General features: G+C 44.1%; 1 protein-coding gene across 1 annotated transcript in view; it reads right to left on the minus strand.

The window, feature by feature from the left end:
• CEP192 (centrosomal protein 192) overlaps positions 1-20,159 on the minus strand; it is a 310,915-nt gene that overhangs the window by 6,468 nt on the left and 284,288 nt on the right. Inside the window, exons 39-46 of the mRNA XM_069731008.1 lie at positions 19,362-19,485; positions 19,179-19,284; positions 18,818-19,016; positions 18,584-18,663; positions 4,181-4,276; positions 2,642-2,761; positions 1,246-1,361; positions 332-455 (exon numbers count right to left, since the gene is read on the minus strand). Coding sequence (XP_069587109.1) covers positions 332-455; positions 1,246-1,361; positions 2,642-2,761; positions 4,181-4,276; positions 18,584-18,663; positions 18,818-19,016; positions 19,179-19,284; positions 19,362-19,485 — 965 coding nt within the window. The remainder of the gene's footprint in view (positions 1-331; positions 456-1,245; positions 1,362-2,641; positions 2,762-4,180; positions 4,277-18,583; positions 18,664-18,817; positions 19,017-19,178; positions 19,285-19,361; positions 19,486-20,159) is intronic.

Consider the following 20,159-nt stretch of genomic DNA (forward strand, 5'->3'; position numbering starts at 1 on the left):
CTGTGCATTATAGTCCTTAGACAGCAAAATACAGATGTGTGAAACTAGCATTAAAAAGGCATATTTAATCAATAGAGTTTCAAATTTATTGTTTACCAGGAAGTGTCACCCAGACTGTCGCCCAAGAAGCAAGATAGAAAATCAATTTTAACACAAGTCTATGTAGAGGACACAACAAACATAAAAAAACAACTTAAAATTAGACAAAAAATTATGAAGGAAAAAGCAAACCACAATTGTAAAATTACTTATATTTGCAGATTTGAAATTTGCTGAAGTAATGTAATTTTTGGTTATTAGATCTAATATATAGGAAAAGTACAACACTTACTGAATATGTTGCAAAAGAATTGTTTCTTAAGTTTACTTTCAGTGTGCTGGATTCACCAACAAGTGTAGATGGAAAGGTATACAATTCCTCAGAGGCAAAAACTCCCCGACCTGCTTCATCTTGCCTGGCACATATAATAAAGAAAGGTGCATATGAATGTATGATAATGTGTAGGCTTATTAATCAAAATAGCCACTTAGAACAGACAACGAACAGACAACAAATAGAATTCTAATTGCTTTATTTATGGGTCCATGCTGCAGAGTTACACAAGTAAAGCCCCTTTCACACATCAGTTTTTTGCCGTGAGTCACAATCTGTTGGCTCGACTGATCCATCTCAGATTGTGAAAAACTGATGCGACGGATTCGTTTTTTCAACAGATCAGACTAGCGGATCTGGCTAATTGGATCGGACAATGCTCAGTAAAAAAAACGGAGTCTGTCGCTGGATTCCGTCATTTGACGGATCCGGCGCCATAGGCTTTCATTCTAGCAAACGACAGATCCATCGCTGTACGTTTTTTCGATGTAGACAAAAAACGTTACTATGTCCATTGTCTCCGGCAGCCAGACAAACAATTTTTGAACGACGGATGAAACGTGAGGCCATCCTTGGCAATCCGTCGCTAATAATAAGTCTATAAGGAAAAAACGAATCAGGCGGCATCAGTCACCGGATCCGTTTTTCTTTTCAAAATTCGAAGGATTGCGACTGATGGCAAAAAACTGATGTGTGAAAGGGGCCTTACTGTATGCAGCAGGCACAGAAACGCATGAAGCTGCTGGATAGGCTGATGCCTGAAAGACATATTTTGAAAACAGGAAGAATATGAAAGATCGCATGACGTACATTAGTAACCAATACTTAAATTATACAAAACATTTTCAATAACTAAAGACATTTTTACTTACGACGATTTTAGAGTAGATGCTTCTGAGCCAGATCTCTTTCTCGGCTTTACTTGATCTTCCATCTTCACTAATGTTTCAGCTGAAATTTTTGCCCACTCGCTTCGATCTTTGATGCCCTTAGTTGAAAAAAACACAAATTTACAGGTTTGCATGTGCAGATAATAATGCAAGGTGCAAATATGTCATCACAATTACCCTACCCTTTAAGGCTACGCTCCCAAGATGAGCTTTTGGTGCGTTTTTGACACACCAGTAACCTAAAATGATATAGATGCAGAAATGGTGCAGAAATTCTAGAGCGTGAAAAAAAAAAATCACCAAAAGCTCATTGTAGGAATCTAGCCTAATAATAAGCTTCTTTTTCTATCAAATACTTTATATTGATTATAAAAAAAAGTTGGCACTTGTGTTGACTAAACTTTCTATTATATTTGAATTGTTTTGATCGTAAAATAACAAAAATATCACATGTAAAAGTAATTGTGTTAAATGCATGTGGTCTGGTCTGAGGTTTTCATGCACACACGTCAACATTTTTAGACTTCTCATCACCTCTCAGACATAAATGCTGGGCATTAATGAAAAAGTAAGGTACATCTACCAAGCAACTGTTTGTCTGTAAACTTTTCTGTACACGAAAAGTGGTAAATATTTCATGGATGTTGAATTTGACCCCACCACTTATACACTGGATTAACAGTGTTACAAAATATGCGCCATTTTATAAATTGCTATATAATGGCAAGGAAATGCTCACACAAACTCTAAAAGGCGACTGGTTTCTGATTCGCTTTTGCAGAATGATAGTGGAGTTATTCATCTATAGGGAGTTTGTTACATATGTATTGTATATCTTGATTTCTCAGCTGGGGTGTGGGGTAATGAGAGATGGAGAGTCTTTATCACAACCATAATTTAATGGCCACATTAGATTAAGTCCATGATGGGATACTTCTATCAGCTGGAAATCTATTGTTTTTTGTAATTCTACGCCTGGCTTTTTCTTTCTTCTGTGGTCACACTTCTTTGCATGGACTTCTGATATGTTAAATGTTTTTGTTTCTGCCTCTATATTGCATTTTCTAACTACAGTAATATAAAGCATTTACAAAAAGTAATCTGTGTTAAACAAGATTGCATAGGTGAAAATTTGCATGTTTGCTTTTTGGCTTCTCATTTTAGCATTTTTTTCTATGCATTGTCAAAGCTGTATGACCATTTTTACAGCAATTATTCTGCATTTAATATTTTAGGCACTTTTTTTAGTTGATTACAAAATGTTGAGAAGTTCTTAGCCTTGGTGCTCAAAAAGGTCAGTGTATTTTGTTAATTTTTTTTCATACAGCGCAAAAGAGTGCCAGTGACTTGCAAATGTATAATGCACAGAAGAGCTTACTTCTCCACATAGCTGGAACTTCACTTTTTGCTTCAAATGTGGTTGAGAAACTGGATGACATTCGAGGTCCCAAGACTGCGTATAATCACCTTGGTCTCTAGGAAAAAAAGTAACTGGCACCTGGAAAAAATAAATAAAAAAACAAAAACATTTAAGTCCAATAGCAATGCCAAATAATTTAAAACATCAAAAGGGTGGCTAATATTAAGAGGCATGTGCACAGTGTTTTATTGCAGCAATTTTATCAATATGAAAACCAAAAAAGTGTCGACAGGAAAAACGCTGTGTATATTACAAGTATTTTTTAGTGCATTGCATTGAATGTTAACTTAATGACCAGAGGTATTTTTGGGTTTGCATTTTCAATTTTTGCTCCCCTTCTTCCCAGAACCATACATTTTTTTTAATTTTTTGGTCAATATGGCCATGTGAGGGCTTGTTCTTTGCCGCACAAGTTGTACTATTGAATAACACCATTGGTTTTACCATGTAGTGTACTCGAAAACGGGAAAAAAAACAAACATTCCAACTGCGGTGAAATTGCAAAAAACCCCCCAAAAACTGCAATCCTAAACTTGTTTTTTGGTTTGCTTTTTAAATAGGTTCGCTAAATGCTAAAACTGACCTGCCATTATGATTCTCCTGGTCATTATGTGTTCATAGACACAAAACATGTCTAGGTTCTTTTTAATTTAAGTAGTGAAAAAAAAATTTCAAACTTTGTTAAAAAAAACAACAAAATATTTTCCGATACCCGTAGCGTCTCCATTTTTCATGATGCAATGTCGCGGCAACCGAAAAAAAATGTAATTCTGGCATTTTGATTTTTTCTCATTATGCCATTTAGCGATCAGGTGAATCCTTATTTTTATTGATAGATCGGGCGATTCCAAAAGCGGCGATACCAAATATGTGCATGTTTTTTGTTTTTTTTAAATTGTTTTATTTTGACTGGGGCTAAAGGGGAGTGATTTGAGCTTTTATATATCTTTTTATTTTTCAAAATTTTTTTTTGGGCATGCTTCAAAAGTCTCCATAGGAGACCAGAAGCTGCCATAACTCAATCGGCTCTGCTACATACAGGCGATGATCAGTTCGTCTGTAAGTAGCTGAATTACTCACTTGTTATGTGCCAACCCATCAGTGACCCGCGATCACTTTACAGGGGGCCACCGGTGGGTGGATTTCCAGCCCTATTGCCGGAAATGCATGTTAAATACCACTGTCAGCGTTTGACAGCGGCATTTACCGGGTTAATAGAAGTGGGTGGATTGTGATTCAACCCACGGCTGTTCCGAACACATGTCAGCTGTTTAAAACAGCTGACATGTGCCAGGAAAGATGTGGGCTCATCGCCAGATCCCACATCAAAGGGAGGGAGTCCGACATCGGCGTAAATTTACACCCATTGTCGGAAAGGGGTTAAGAAATGCAAAAACGTTGAAATCTGTTTAAAAAAAACCAAAACACAGCAGCTCAAAATACTCAAGGGAAAAAAAATGGAAAAATGCTAAGTGTGAACAATCTAAAGTGATATACTTTTAGTTTCTCATGAGCACCAAGAATTCCAGACACATGAGAGCATCTAAAAGCTGCATAGGTGGCACGAAAGACATCTCCACTTTGATCAATAGCCTAAAGAAAGAGAAAAAAACAACAACATGTGAGTCATGAGAACATGTGTAGGAGAAAAAAAAAGTTAGTCAAAGACCTGAAAGAAATGGAATGGCTTTGCAACAACAAGAGAGGGATTTTTGGTACTCACTGTAAAATCTCTTTCTTGGGGCCTTCATTGGAAGACACAGGTAACTATGTTTAACTATGGGTGTGTGCTGCTGTCGCTAGGAGGCTGACACTAGGCTAATAAAAAAGGAAAATGGCTCCTCCCCAGCAGTATACACCCACCAAAAGGCACCAAGTACATCAGTTGGTGTAAAAGCAGTTGGAGAAGCAACCAGAACTCAACATATGTACCAACCCAACAACAAAGGCACTTAGGCCCAAAAAGCGGTACAAACAGTTAGGGAGGGGTGCTGTGTCCCCCAATAAAGGCTCCAAGAAAGATTTTACGGTGAGTACCAAAAATCCCTCTATCGCTTCATTGGGGGACACAGGTAACTATGGGATGTCCAAAAGCAGTCCAAAGGGTGGGAACAGAAAGAATGCAAAGAAAAGGGACTTGGATCGGCCGCTGCGCAACCGCCGCCTGAAGTACCTTCCTACCCAAGCCTGCATCAGACGAGGCATGGGCATGAACCCTGTAAAACATCGCAAAAGTGTGCAAGGACGACCAGGTCGCGGCCTTGCAAATTGGTAAGGTCAAAGCCTGGTGATGAACAGCCCAAGAAGCCCCCACGGCCTGGGTGGAGTGAGCCCTCACTCCCGGAGGAGGCCATTTGTCCTGACCACGGTAAGCCTTTAATGTCACCGAACGAAACCAATGGGCAATAGTGGACTTAGAAGCTGGAAGCCCCTTACGAAGACCTTCAGAGATGACAAATAGTGCATCGAAATTACAAAAGGAAATAGTCCTTGAGAGGTAGACTCTTAATAGCTCTGACCAAATCCAGCTTGTGTAGGGACTTCTCCAGGGGATTGACCGGAGAGAGACATAGAGAAGGAAGGACAATGTCTTCATTGATGTGAAAAGAAGAGACCTCCTTGGGAAGAAGGGAAAGAACAAGTCTGGGAACTACCTTGTCCTGATGTAGAATCAGGAACGGAGAACGTCAAGATAAAGCTGCTAAATCGAAAACGCTCCTGATAGACGTAATGGCGATCAGGAAGGCCACCTTCCATGACAGGAAAGAAAAAGAAATCTCTTGAATGGGCTCAAAAGGTGCGCGTTGGAGGGTGCCGAGAATGAGTTGAGATCCCATGGTTCTATCGGAGGATGGTAAGGTGGTGCTAGGTGGGCAACACCCTGAAGAAAGGTTTTCACTTGGGAACGGGAAGCCAGATCCCTCTGGAGGATGATAGAGCGGAAACTTGACCTTTAAGGGTACTGAGTGAAAGACCTGAGTCGAGACCCTCTTGAAGGAAACCAAGGCTGGAAGGAAAGGAAAAGGACATTGGAAACAAGTCCTCCTCACACCACAGGAAAAAGGCCTTCAAATATCTGTGGTAAATGTGCGAGGAAGCTGGTTTTCTCGCCCTAATCATGGTCTGAATGACCTGGTGAGAAAAACCAGCCTCCTTCAGGACTGTGGCCTCAACGGTCATGCCGATAAACTCAGAGACTGAGTATTCTGGTGGAAGAGAGGGCCTTGTGAGAGAAGGTCTGGACGGTCTGGAAGCCTCCAAGGGGCGTTCAAGAGCATGTTTACCAGCTCCGCATACCAAGGATGTCTTGGCCAGTCTGGAGCTATCAGGATTACGGGAATCCCTTCTGTCTTTATCTTTTTCACGACCCATGGAATCAAGGGGAGAGGCAGAAAAAGATAAGGCAGCTGAAACTGGGACCACGGGATCACTAGGGCATCGCAGCTGATGGCCAGCGGATCCAGGGACCTGGCCACGAACAGAGGAAACTTGCGGTTCATCTGAGACGCCATGAGGTCGATGTCCAGAGTGGCCCATCTCTGACATATTTGGTTGAAGACAGCGGGATTGAGGGACCACTCACCTGATGCGAGGCCCTGACGACTCAGAAAATCGGCGGCCCAATTTTCCACCCCCGGAATATAAACAGCTGATATGGCAGGGACACGATGTTCCGCCCATCGCAGAATCCTTGTCACCTTTGTCATAACCTGTTTGCTGCGAGTCCTGCCTTGGTGGTTTACGTAAGCCACAGCCGTGGCGATGTCCAACTGAATGCAGATCGGCTTGCCTGCGAGAAGGGACTGGCAGTGAAGTAGGACAAAAAAGATTACCCTGATCTCCAGACTCCATGACTGATGGGGAGAAGGGCTTCATGAGCGTTTCAGCGACCCTGTGCTGTGGGATGAAGGAAGACTGCTCCCCAACCGTGGAGACTGGCATCGGTCGTGATGACTTGCCACCGGAGAGGGAGAAATGACCTCCCACATAGGGCTGAGGCTGATAGTGGACACTAAGTCAGAGATTGCCTCACCTTGAGGGGCAGAAGTACCAGTCGGTCCAGGGAGACTGTTTTCTTGTCACAAACAGACAAGAGGGCCAGCTGAAGAGGACGGGTGAGGAACTGAGCATAAAGCACGGCTTCCATGGAGGCAATCATCTTCCCCAAAATCCTCGTAAGGGAAGAGGAGCTGGTCGCCTTAAAAAGCAGATCCCCTGGCAGAGATGAAAACGTCCTTTGGAAGGAAGACACTGATCTGGGCCGTGTCGAACTCCATATCCAGGAACACCAGGCGCTGAGCTGGGAGCAGGGAAGATTTCTCTCTGTTGACTATCCAGCTGAGACGGACCAGAGTGTCCAGAGTGACCTGAAGACTCTGGTTGCAGTCTCGTCGGGATGGCCCTTTGATCAGGAGATCATCCAGGTAAGGGATTATGAGGATCCCATTGGAGCGAAGGATGGCCATGACCGCTGCGATGACCTTCGTTTACAACCTGGGGGCAGATGCCAGACCGAAAGGAAGGGCCGTGAACTGAATGATCCTCCTAGATCGCAAACCGAAGGAATCTCTGATGCTGCACACAAACAGGAATGTAGAGATAATCATCCTGGATGTCTAAAGAACAAAGAAATTCTTCTGGCTTCATGAAGGTGATCACCAAGTGTAAGGATTCCATCCTGAAGTTGTGGATCTGAACGTGGCACTTCAACTGCTTGAGGTCCAAGATTGGATGGAGCGATCCTCTTTTTTTGAGACTACAAAAAGACTGGAGTAGAACTATGAAGAACGGCTATGATTACTCCTGAGTGTAGAAGGAAAGAAACGGCCTGATGAACCCCTGGGGCTTGCCACGGAAGTTTTGGCGGGCGACACAGAAAGAACCGTCTGCCTAGAAGGGGGGGAGAGAAAAGTCAATCTTGTAACCGGACGTAAGTAATGATCTCTCTGACCCAGACGTCGCCGACCACGACAACCATGCGTCCCTGAAGAGAAGAAGCCGGCCTCCCACCCTGGAAATATTCCCAGGTGGGGGTGACCCGTCACTTAGAGGAGAACCTGTGAGAGCGGGATCCAGAGGGCATGGAGGAGCAGGCCTTTGGCCTCCAGTGAGGTGCCAGTTTGAAGGATGGTTTTTATTCTTTCCCTTGGGGCGGCTGAGCGGTCCTGCTGGGAGGAAGTTCCTGAAGAGGGGAGAGGTCGAAAGGAACGAAAGGGCAGGGGCCCTTTCCTATTGAGAGGACATTTAGGTCTGAACTGAGTAAGAGAAGTACTCTTTCCCCCCCGGTAGCGTCCAAAATTATCTGGTCCAGTCTGGACCCAAAGAGCCTGGAACCCTGAAAGGCAAGGTCGGTGAGGGACTTCTTAGAAGTTGGATCTGCATTCCACGTTTCAACCAAAGGATGCGGCGTATGGCGGCGATGTTGCTGCTTGCTCTAGCAGAACAAGCGGCCGCATCCAAGGAGGCAGCCAGAAGATATTTGCCGATGTGAGCAATCTGGTCTGCCAGCTTATCCGGAAGAGCTGCCACTACGATGCTCTGGCGAAGTATCTTGGCCCAGGCAGAGATGGATTTCGCCACCCAGGTAGAGGCGAAGCTGGGGCAGAGGGAGGCACCAGTCACTTCAAAGGCTAAAGACTCAATCTGCCTGTCTGTAGCGTCCTTAAGAGACACACCATCCGGTAGAGACAGAACTGTTTTGGAGGACACGCAAGAGACCGGCAGGTCCACCTTGGGGGACTCTGCCCATTTGCCGACAAGATCTGGACTAAAGGGATAAAGGATGTCTAGCTGTTTCCTTCCAATGTTTAGCCATAGTTGCTTCAAACTCGTTGGGATTGGGAAAGATACGGGAAGGACGCATTACCCATTTGAAGGAAACTGTGCTCTTGAGCGGGAACCTCGTCCTCTTTTAGTTTAAGAGTTTGAGTAATAGCCAAGATCAGGCTATCTATCAGAAGCCTGGTGGGCATCCAAGTCAGACTTGGACTGGAGCCCACATCCGACCCAAAGTCCCTCTCTGAGGAGGGGGAATGGGGTGAGGGGGGCATCCTGGATGATGCAGAGGGTCTCGGTGGAGCTTGAAAGAGCCCGCTTCCTAGACCTTTTGTCCGATATGTCTCTACGAAGGTCGTGGTCAGGTGCGTGCGAATCACCCTGAGAGGCGTTCAGAGCACTGGTGGCGCTTGAGGAAGATGTTCCAGGACCTGGACCAGGGACTGGGATACTTTTGTCAGGTCAAAGACTGACTGAGACATAGCAATAGCCCACTCTGGGGGGAGGGGTGTGCTCTCATCCCCGGAATTAGAGCGTTCTTGTGGGGCAGACATTGTGGAAGGACTGCAGGACAGGCAGAAAGGGGAAGGCTGACCTAAAGACCACTTTAATTTGCAGTGGGCACAGGCATAATGAATCAAAATGGGCTTGAAGGGATGACTAGAAGCCCTTGGAGAGTTGGGCATAAGTCTTGCCTTGTTGATACTGCTGAAGAGAGACTAGAAGGACAGGGGCAAGGAAAGAGAGGGCAGTGCCTACCCGATGCCAGCTATAGCCAGCAGATGAGCGAAGGTTAGCTGTGTTCCCCTTGTCCGAAGGCAGATGGAACGAGTCTGCAGCCAAAGAAAAAACACAGTATCAGCAGAGACACGGATCCAAGATGGTCTCGGCAAAGCAGACACAGCAGCACGCTGCTGCGGGATGGGGGCGCGTGGCTAAGGAGAAATTGAGAGGAAGAATCTGGTTGGCTGACGTGCTGGAGGGGGCGTGGTCAGCCTTGAAGATCTGCCGGCCGGTAGAAAACGAAAGCGTCCTTCTGATTGGCTGATGCGTAGGGGGGTGAGGGGCGTGGCTTGAGGATCTGTTGGCTGGCAAAAGCAATCCTCTGATTGGCTGGCCGTCAGGGGAGGGTGGCGTAGAGACAGAAAGGCGCCGAAAAGACGTGCGCAAATTGGGGGGCATGGCCTAGTCAGAGCAGAGACTCTATGACCCGGCGAGGCCCCCTATAGTTTAAAAAGAGCGCGATATTCAAGTGCTCGGTCCCCCACCCGAAAATGGCAGGGAGGAGGAATCGTGAACTCACCTGCAGGTAATGTAGTTTTTTTCCCCAGCAGCGGCACAGGAAGGTCCTGTCCCTTAACAGGGATAGGGCACCTCTAGCAGCAGCAGCTCTTTCCTCCCCAGCAGCGCTGCGCAGGCAGGACCCCCCTTTAATTTTTCGTCCCTTAAAAGGGACTTTTTAATCATCCGCGGCCATTTTTTCTATACTTCCACTGGCCGCGGCTGATTAAAAAGTCCTTTTTAAGGGATGAAAAATTAAAGGGGCGTCCTGCCTATGGGAAGGAAAGAGCTGCTGCTGCTAGAGGCTCTCTATCCCTGTTAAGGGACAGGACCTTCCTTTGCCGCTGCTGGGAAAAAAACTACATTACCTGCAGGTGGGTCTGCGATTCATCTTCACAGATGAGGATCACATCAGGAGCCCTAGGTTGGGAGAGGGTCAATGGCATCAGAGATCCTTCTTCCCACACAGTGTCCAGACGGCATCAACCCCTTAAAAGAAGTGGGGAGGCCACCACTGGTGACCACCATCTTCCTCTCAGCCCTCCCCGAGGAGAGGGGTGAGGAGGGGAAAAGGCAAGGACTGGCCACCAGGGATCACCCTGAAACACCAATAAGTGTGACAGGGGGATAAATTCCTGTCTATGGGTCGGGTCAGAGAGTGGGTGATGTGGGTGACAGCACACTGCTCTCTCAGTCGCATACATGTGGGAAAACAGGGTGAGACAGTAGAACGATGAACCTGAAAAACAAAGGGAAAGGATTAATAAACACAAACAGGGAACCTGCAAAGGAAAATGCATATCTGGGATCCGCCTACTACAGACATTAAGCTTAAACTGAGGTACTTGGTGCCTGTCGGTAGGTGTATACTGCTGGGGAGGAGCTATTTTCTTTTTTTTTTTGCCTAGCATCAGCCTACTATCGACAGCAGCATACACCCGTAGTTAAACAGTTACCTGTGTCCCCCAATGATGCGAAAGATTATATTTACACAGTCGTTATTTAATGCACGTTTTCATGGTCAAAGCAAAAAGATAAAATAATATCTTTTAAACGTACATACACTCAGTAAAACTAAGTGATATGAATGCCAAGCCACTGTCATCTCTACTTGGTATTGCTGCTGAACCCCAATCATTCAGGTGAAGGAAAGCTTCAAAAATAAGTCATGAACAATGGACTAAAGTGATGCCTAATTTTAGATACTTTCTTAACATTGTAATTAGAATTGGTGTGAATCATTTTGATACCCTGCATCCAGTCCATTTTCAATGTCCATAATCTGAGATGCCCCAAGTAGTCTTATGTGACGGCAGCCTCGGCTCCTCTTTAGATTAGTCAGCCTGGCGCAACATCATATGGGCATCACACTGCTACAGTGATGTGCGCCAAGCAAGCAAATCATAAGAATTGCCATGGATGACGTCAAGAATGTAGGAATTAGTATTACCAGGAGTCCTTCATGACAGCACACCATGAGGTTGTCCTTCTCATTCTTTAGGGATCGGGAACACACAAGAGATTTAAAGCCTCCCCCTCAGTGTTTTTTTTACCAATCACCACACCAGGATGGATGCAATTCAATTTTATTAAATTCTCCAAAACAAATGTGATCTCCACAAAGGTACAAGGAATTCAGGCAAGGGAATTTAAGGGTGCTGTCATGATGGACTCCTGGAATTGCAATTACCGGTAGTGTCAATTCCTTCTTTCCAGGAGGTCCCTCATGATCGCACAAAAAAAAAAAAATGAATGGATTTTAGGGTTAGACTACTGCCTTGAAGGACTTTCCTTCCATAGGCCATCTGTTGGCCAGATAATAAGTCCAACTTGTAATGTCTACAAAACATATTTAGGCTAGACCAGGTTGTGGCTCTACAAATCTGGTCCACAGAGGTTCCTGCCCGTTCAGCCCAAGAAGCGGAGATTGTCCGCGTTGAATGAGTCTCAACACCTTCCGGCGGTGGTTTCCCCTCTGATACATAAGCCAAGGAAATTGTGGACATGATCCATAAGGCCAATAAATTTTGAAATGGCTTTTGAAAACTTATTGCCTTTGTTCTTCCCCTCAAATTGGACTAAGAGGTTTGAATCATGCCTCCAACCTTTGGTAGCCTCCACATATTGCAGAACAGTCTGTCTTACATTCAGTAAATTAAACATTCGTTCCTTCTGGTTTTTCAGATGCTGGCAAACGGAGGGCAGGATAATCCCCTGGTTCACGTTGGCACTGGACTCTACCTTCAGAGGAAATGTTGGGTCAAGCTTAAGTATAATATGATCTTCAAGTATATGCCGAAAAGGAACTCTCATTGCCAAGGCCTGGATTTCACCTAAGCTTACTGCCGAAGTGACGGCAACCAAGAAATTTGTCTTCAGGGTAAACATTTTGATGTTAATGTCCTCCTGAGGTTCATAAGGAGACTTACCGTACATAGGGCATTTAGTACTGGGTTTAGCTCCCACGGAGGAATGGATTTCCTAACTGCTGATTGCTTTAGAAAATCTAGCGACTTAGGGATGGCTCGCCAACAGATGGTCAAGAAAAACGCTCAGCGGTGAGATCTGGACTCCTAGCGTATTTGAACCTCAGGACCATCTTGAACCCTAGCTGTAAGAAATCCAGGATTCAAGGGATGTTCAGGTAGGAGGAGCTGACAACGATTTCCTTGTATTAAGAGCAGAACTTTTTCCACAATTTTCTTATAAATAGGTGAAGTCACTGGTTTCCTGTTCGCCTGCATCATCGTGACCACCCGATCTGACAGAACTCAGACACTAGGAACTGCCTCTCAGGATCCAAAGCTATTAGATGCAATAGGTCTATATGGTGACATAGGAGGGGACCTTGAGAAAAAAGGTCATCCCTTTCTAGAAGGGGAAATGGTTCTTCTAGAGCCATGGGACTTAAATGAGGAAACAAGCTTGTATTACAGTAGCCCGATCTTCAAGAATCTTTCTCAAGACCATTGGGATCAATGCAAAAGGCTTAAAGGCATATAGCAGATTCTGGTCCCAATTCTGGGACAAGGCGTCCGCCCAATATAGATTGTCTTCTGGGTTCAGGGAAAAGAAGTTTGTTAGATTTGCGTTTAATTTGGGATGCAAACAGCTCTACTCGAGGGATACTGCAACGATTGGGTTGTGCACCTTTCAGGTGAACTGCTGATCTAGAAAGGAAAGTACCCTCCGCCCGCCAGAAAATTTGTAAGGCTAAAGCCAGTAGAAGATGACATCTCGGGCCCCCATGATGATGAATAAAGTAGACAGCTGTGATATTGGCCAATAAGATTTTGACATGTTGGCCTCTGAGACGATCGTGGCACCTTTGGAGTGTCTCCCATACTGCCCGCAGTTCCCTGTAGTTTGAGGACCTCATATGGATTTCTGGAGACCATGTCCCCTGTAGGTATTGCCTTTCCACCTAGGCACCTTAACCTTGCTGACTTGAGTCAGTAGTGACCCAGATGCATAAGGAAAGGATCCAAGGCACCCTTCTTTGGGGATTTCTTAGAGATGTCCACCATATCAACTGCCTTTTCAGCTTGGCAGATATGACTTTATTTTTTGGCTAGTCCTGATGGTCGCTTGTCCCAGGCGGCCAATATCGCTTTCAGCAGAATTCTCAACTGGGCCTGACCCCTTCGTACACTTGGAATACAAGATATCATTAATGTCAATATTTTCATTTCAAATCTAATTGAGCCCCGCTTTTCCCCCTGAAACAACTGAACTGTGTTCCTGAATTCTTCCTGTTTTATTGGGGGCAGAAAAATTGTTTTTAGGTGGGAGTCAAGGATAGTTCTTGAGATATGGAAGTCGAGTTGTTATGCTAAATCTACAATTAAAAAGGAAATTGTCCAAGTATGGGATGATAATTACCCCTTTACTGCTGTTTAACAGATAGATTTTTAGGCCAATATCTTGATTTTGTAAATATCTGAGGGGCCAGAAAGCCGAAAGCACTGAAATTGAAAATGATTAACTACACCCTGATGTTTTAGCGCAAACCTCACGAACTGCTGACAAGAAGGATGGATAGCCACATGACAATAAGCATCTTTTAAATCCAAAGTGCACATTACTGAATCCTTTCCCATTAGGCCCCACGGTCAGTAATCGGCAGCGCTTGGGACGCAGCACATGTCCGCTGTGTCCAAAGCGCTGCCGGCTTTTCAACGCAGGTGATTCCACATATGTTCATTGAACCATGCGGAATCGGCGTGTCTCAATACATTGGATGGGTGAAACTTATCTTGCGGAGATGATAAATAGACATGCTGTGATCCGGAAAGACGCGCCGCATGTCTGTCTCCGAAGGTAAGCTGCGGACATCGGTGAACACATAGTGGGCAGGGAATTTCTTGATATTCCATCCACTGTGCTGTAACATCTGGACGCTGCATTTACTGACCATGGGAATGTACCGTAAAGGAATTGCTATCTCATTGTCACCATTCTTAACTTCTTGTACTTGACCCAGTGGTTTAAGGGCTTTAAGTTTATGATGGTACGATAACTAAGGGTTTTTTTTTTTTAATAGAAAAGAAAAAGGAGTAGTGGCACTGGTATACTTCTGACTGAGGAAAAGGAATAACCGCCCCAAATGCTACTAGATTCCGGATATCCCTTTCAAGCCAGTGTAGGGAGGTGAATAAATTACATATTGTAGCCTTCCACAACAACCTGAAGAACCCACTGGTTTTGTGTGATTATTTGTCATCCTCCGAGACAGAACCAAAGCCTCCCCCTAGGTCTTTTGGCATCAAGGTTTCCCTGTGCTTGGACCTGAACCGACCGAGTTACTTCTACCTTTAATCTCCCTTTGTGTAATTTCATCTGTTAGATTTACCTTCCCTTTAAACTTCTGTCTCTGTAATGGACGGGACCTATTCAAAGAAATGAATCTCTATAGCCTTTCTTCTGGAAACCCCTTTTTCCTGTCAGATGCCATTTTTAGGATTTCGTCGAAGACTGGGCCGAACACCTGTGACCCTGAAAAGGAAATTGAGCATAGCTTGCTTTTGGAATGGCTATCTCTTGACCATGTTTTTAAACAGATGGCCTGCCTAGCAAAATTAGAAATAACATTGTTCCTGGCACAAAATTTTACTGACTTGAACGATGAATCCGCCATAAACCCCGTGGCCATTTTCATCAACGGAAGGTATTCTAGTACAATGTCTCTAGGAGTATGGGATTTCAATTGGGTACTCAATTTGTTGATCCATTAACTGATAAACCTAGCCACCGAGGTGGCTGCTATATTGCCACTAATGAAAGCGGCTGAGGCTTCCCAGGCCTTTCTTAGTAATAATAATAATAATAATTTTATTTATATAGCGCCAACATATTCCGCAGCGCTTTACAAATTATAGAGGGGACTTGTACAGACAATAGACATTACAGAATAACAGAAATTCAGTTCAAAACAGATACCAGGAGGAGTGAGGGCCCTGCTCGCAAGCTTACAAACTATGGGGAAAAGGGGAGACACGAGAGGTGGATGGTAACAATTGCTTTAGTTAACCACTCTTCCTTCCAATCCATCGCGTCACAGAGATGGGAGGAATCCTCATAAGGGATCTAAGTTTTCTTTGCCACTCTGGCTATTGGGATGTCAATTTTTTGTTTTTTTCTCCCAAACTTTAACCTCCTCTTGTTCAAAAGGGAGAATGGCATTGAAATCTCTGGGGATAACAAGCCCCTTCTCTGCATCTTCCCATTCTTACATTATCATGGCTCTAATATGTTTGTTCACTGGAAAGACTGTGTTTCTCCAAGTTCTAAGCACTCCAAACATTTCATCTTGTAAAGAGTGAGCCACCTGCGCCTCTCCAATCTTCATAGTATTCAGTACGGCACGTAACAGCTCGTCAGATGAGATATAATACTTTTTCCTTTCCTCTGGGACGACCTGAAGTGTATAAACTCCACCCTCCAGATCCTGATAAGAATAATAGGAACCTTTCTTTTCATCCGACGACCCTTCCATTTCCCACATGGCACTTATGACAGGACATGACCTGTATCATCTAAAGGGGAATAAGACTGAAGGCCGTGTTTTGTACTTGTTCCCTAATCATAGATCTTATGTCAACCATGAAAGAAATCTGAAGACACAAAAGAGAATAGTAAAACCAAAAACACTCAGTTTGAAAAATTTTTTTGCAGTAATCCGCAAGTGCTAGTAAAAGATGTAAATAACAGGGTATTTGGTTGATACGTTTTTTGCAAAAAATGTATACTAAGCTGCTCTACCAATCTTCACGGTATACCCATATCAGAGCAGTCCTAACTAATGTATGCAATCCCTATCTGATGTATTTAAAAACCTGATCATCTGTATATTACCTGTGTGAACAGGGTTCAGAGAGGAAAAATCCATGTGTGCATACAGGGTAGAACAGCTTTTGTGCAGATAGCCCAAGAGGAGTGGTGGATAACTCCCCAGTCTTGTAGACACAAGAGAACAATTATGGAAACACGAACACATGGGCTACTTGCACAGTGAACAAGTCTGTAGGATCATGTTCACACACCACCAAGAAACCTGAAGACACAAAAGAGAATAGTAAAACCAAAAACACTCAGTTTGAAAAAATTTTTTGCAGTAATCCGCAAGTGCTAGTAAAAGATGTAAATAACAGGGTATTTGGTTGATACGTTTTTTGCAAAAAATGTATACTAAGCTGCTCTACCAATCTTCACGGTATACCCATATCAGAGCAGTCCTAACTAATGTATGCAATCCCTATCTGATGTATTTAAAAACCTGATCATTTTTGCAAAAAACGTATCAACCAAATACCCTGTTATTTACATCTTTTACTAGCACTTGCGGATTACTGCAAAAATTTTTTTCAAACTGAGTGGTTTTGGTTTTACTATTCTCTTTTGTGTCTTCAGGTTTCTTGGTGGTGTGTGAACATGATCCTACAGACTTGTTCACTGTGCAAGTAGCCCATGTGTTCGTGTTTCCATAATTGTTCTCTTGTGTCTACAAGACTGGGGAGTTATCCACCACTCCTCTTGGGCTATCTGCACAAAAGCTGTTCTACCCTGTATGCACACATGGATTTTTCCTCTCTGAACCCTGTTCACACAGGTAATATACAGATGATCAGGTTCCCCTGGTAACCTGGAAGCGCGTCAACAGATGCGTGCCCTGCGGGAAGCTGCGCAGGTAACAGAGAGCCCTCTAAGGAGGGAAGGGGTGAAAGCCAGGAGCCACATCCCTCTCTACTGACGCAGGCTGTGGGACCCCTAACCCAGCGAGGCATCAGCCACAAGCCTCTTATCAGGGGGAAAAGAATTAATCCCGACTGATTGCACTGAGCTCGTTTCAGGTGACCCCTGCAACATTGCATATACTCCTAGGGACTGGAAAAACAGTCTGAGGTGGAGGGGGCTTTAAACCTTCCGTGTGTTTCCTGTCCATAGGAGATGAGAAGGACTACCTCCTGTTGTGTTGTCACGAGGGACATCCTGGGAAAGAGGTGTTTCAGATCACCCATGCACTGGCCACAAATTACCAAAATGGCTAATGGACTAGGTCCTGCAAATCGATTTGCACTAGTTCTAATTCTAATCTGTTATACTATGTCAGGGATTTAGAGAATGATATTTCTGTTAGGGTACCGTCACACTATACGATTTACCTAGGATCACGACCAGCGATACGACCTGGCCGTGATCGTAGGTAAATCGTAGTGTGGTCGCTGGAGAGCTGTCACACAGACAGCTCTCCAGCGACCAACGATGCCGAAGTCCCCGGTAACCAGGGTAAACATTGGGTTACTAAGCGCAGGACCGCGCTTAGTAACCCGATGTTTACCCTGGTTACCAGCGTAAAAAAAACCAAACAGCATATACTTACATTCCGGTGTCTGTCCCTTGCCGTCTGCTTCCCGCACTCAGTGACTGCCGGCCGTAAAGTGAAAGCACAGCACAGCGGTGACGTCACCGCTGTGCTCTGCTTTCACTTTACGGCCGGCAGTCACTGAGTGCGGGAAGCAGACGGCAAGGGACCTGACAGACACCGGAATGTAAGTATGTGCTGTTTGTTTTTTTTTACATTTACGCTGGTAACCAGGGTAAACATCGGGTTCCTAAGCGCGGCCCTGCGCGTAGGAACCCGATGTTTACCCTGGTTACAAGCGAACGCATCGCTAGATCGCATCGCTAGATCGGTGTCACACACACCGATCTAGCGATGACAGCGGGAGATCCAGCGACGAAAGAAAGTTCCATACGATCTGCTACGACGTACGATTCTCAGCAGGATCCCTGATCGCTGCTGCGTGTCAGACACAGCGATATCGTAACGATATCGCTGGAACGTCACTAATCGTACCGTCGTAGCGATCGAAATGGCACTGTGTGACGGTACTTTTAACCCTGCTGTTCTGTTGGTCAAAAATGACCGACTTTGAACTTCAATATTCTTTAAAATATTCAAGATGCGGCTCTGAAACCCGTGGCCGACCGACTCATCCTCATTTAAGTCAATCAACCACAAGTTTCAGAACCGCATCTTGAACACCCCAAAAAATACCAAAGTTCAAAATAGGTCTCCCTAGACCGAACAGAACAGCAGGGTTAATGTCTTGTACTACTTTGTCATGAGAAATTCTAGGCAAACTCATTTGTAATGTGCGAGACACATTTTTCAACAGCTTTATTAATTGCAAAAAATATTTAAAATACATATTTCTAGATGCAGAGGATCTACACATCTGCATCACAGACAAAAATACTAGTGATATTGCAGTGTAATTCAACAAAGTGGCACCCAGTCCTTAAAACTATATGTTCAATTTACAAAGAAAATAAAAAGCATACCTTAACATAGGGAGGTGCAAAAGATGAAAGAAGCCACTTAATATCTTCATCACTTGGATTTTCAATGTCCAAAAAAGTCTCTAATGTAGAGAAATGAAATAAAAAAGCACAAATAATTGTAATAAACAATTGTAACAAAAAAGGTACAGAACAAACCAAAACTCATCTATAGAACATTACTTATGTAATGAATGCTTTATTGTCTTCATAGCAAAATATAAAAATAGACATTACCTGAACTATCACCTGCAACAGTTCTAGGAAACACTACAGTCCGATTTTTTATTTCAACTTTAGAAGAGGTAGATTTGGAGACTGGTTTCGCTACATGACTTGGTGATTCCATATGAGTCGAGAACACAGACAATGACTTTGGTACTCCATTTGCAGACATAACTGGGATGACCTCACTAATTATCTGAACTTTAACAATCTGCAGGATAAAGATTTTAAGGAAAATAAGACTAATTGTATTCTACGGAAAATAAAAGTTCACATAGTAAGAGCATAACTGCTTCAAATACTTTAAAAACTAATCATAAAATATATATTTTTTTTTCCGATCGCCAACCATCTCCATATATAAGCAATATACCTTCTGCCCAAAGTCACAATGGATATAAATCTGGCCGCTCCATGGAAGCATACTCTGCTTTGTGGACATCAAAGGATTTGGGATCACTTGAATAATTGCATGGCTCCTATAAAAAGAGAAATGTATTAATACATCAATACTCCTAGCAGAAGCTCATGAAATCCAACTGAGTGTGTAACTTACTGAGGCTGGACATTTCCATGCTGAGGTTTGATAGTAAGATAATGAGCAGGCCAAGAAAGATCAAATTGTAAAGATTTTGGAGCATTGTTCACAATTTGGATATGGCCTGTTGTTGCCAAGCCACCTAAAAGAGAAGAGCCTTTTACTAAAATAAGAATAACACTGTTTACCAGTAAAGGACAGTTTTATCAAACATATTTGAGTGAGAGATCTCAAAATTTCATAAAGCTTTTGTGCCAAGAATCACAAATTAGAACCACAAGATATAGATCAGGTACATCAACACTCCAGCAACCAATATAAAAGATTAAAACCACGTACTATTTAAAAAATAAAAAACAAAGAAAAAGAAAAAAGCACAAACTTATAACACTAGTGGAAGACCAAGAAATGAAGAAACCGTGAACACAATCTTTTATTATAATGACTAGCTGAAGAGCCCAGCGATGACTGGGCATAGTAACTAACTGCCGTCTCGCTCTCTCCTTCTGTAGCCCCACTTTCTTCCTCTGTAGCCCAGCTCTCCGCTCGCCATCCCGCTTTCTCTTTTCAAAGCCCAGCTCTTCACCCACCGTCCCGCATTCTCTCAGCAGCCCCGCGCTCTCCATCCTCTGTCCCGCTGTGTTCTTCCACATCCCCTGTCTCGACTGGCGGTCTCGCTTTGTCCAACAGCAACTCTGCAGCCCAGCTCTCCATCCACTGTCATGCTCTCTCCTTCTGCAGCCCCACTCTACAATCGCTGTCCCGCCTTCTCCCTCCACAGCAGCCCAGCTCTCCACTGGCCGTTCCACTCTCTCC

Source organism: Ranitomeya imitator, chromosome 6, assembly GCF_032444005.1.
Source record: "Ranitomeya imitator isolate aRanImi1 chromosome 6, aRanImi1.pri, whole genome shotgun sequence".
Lineage (NCBI taxonomy): Eukaryota > Metazoa > Chordata > Amphibia > Anura > Dendrobatidae > Ranitomeya > Ranitomeya imitator.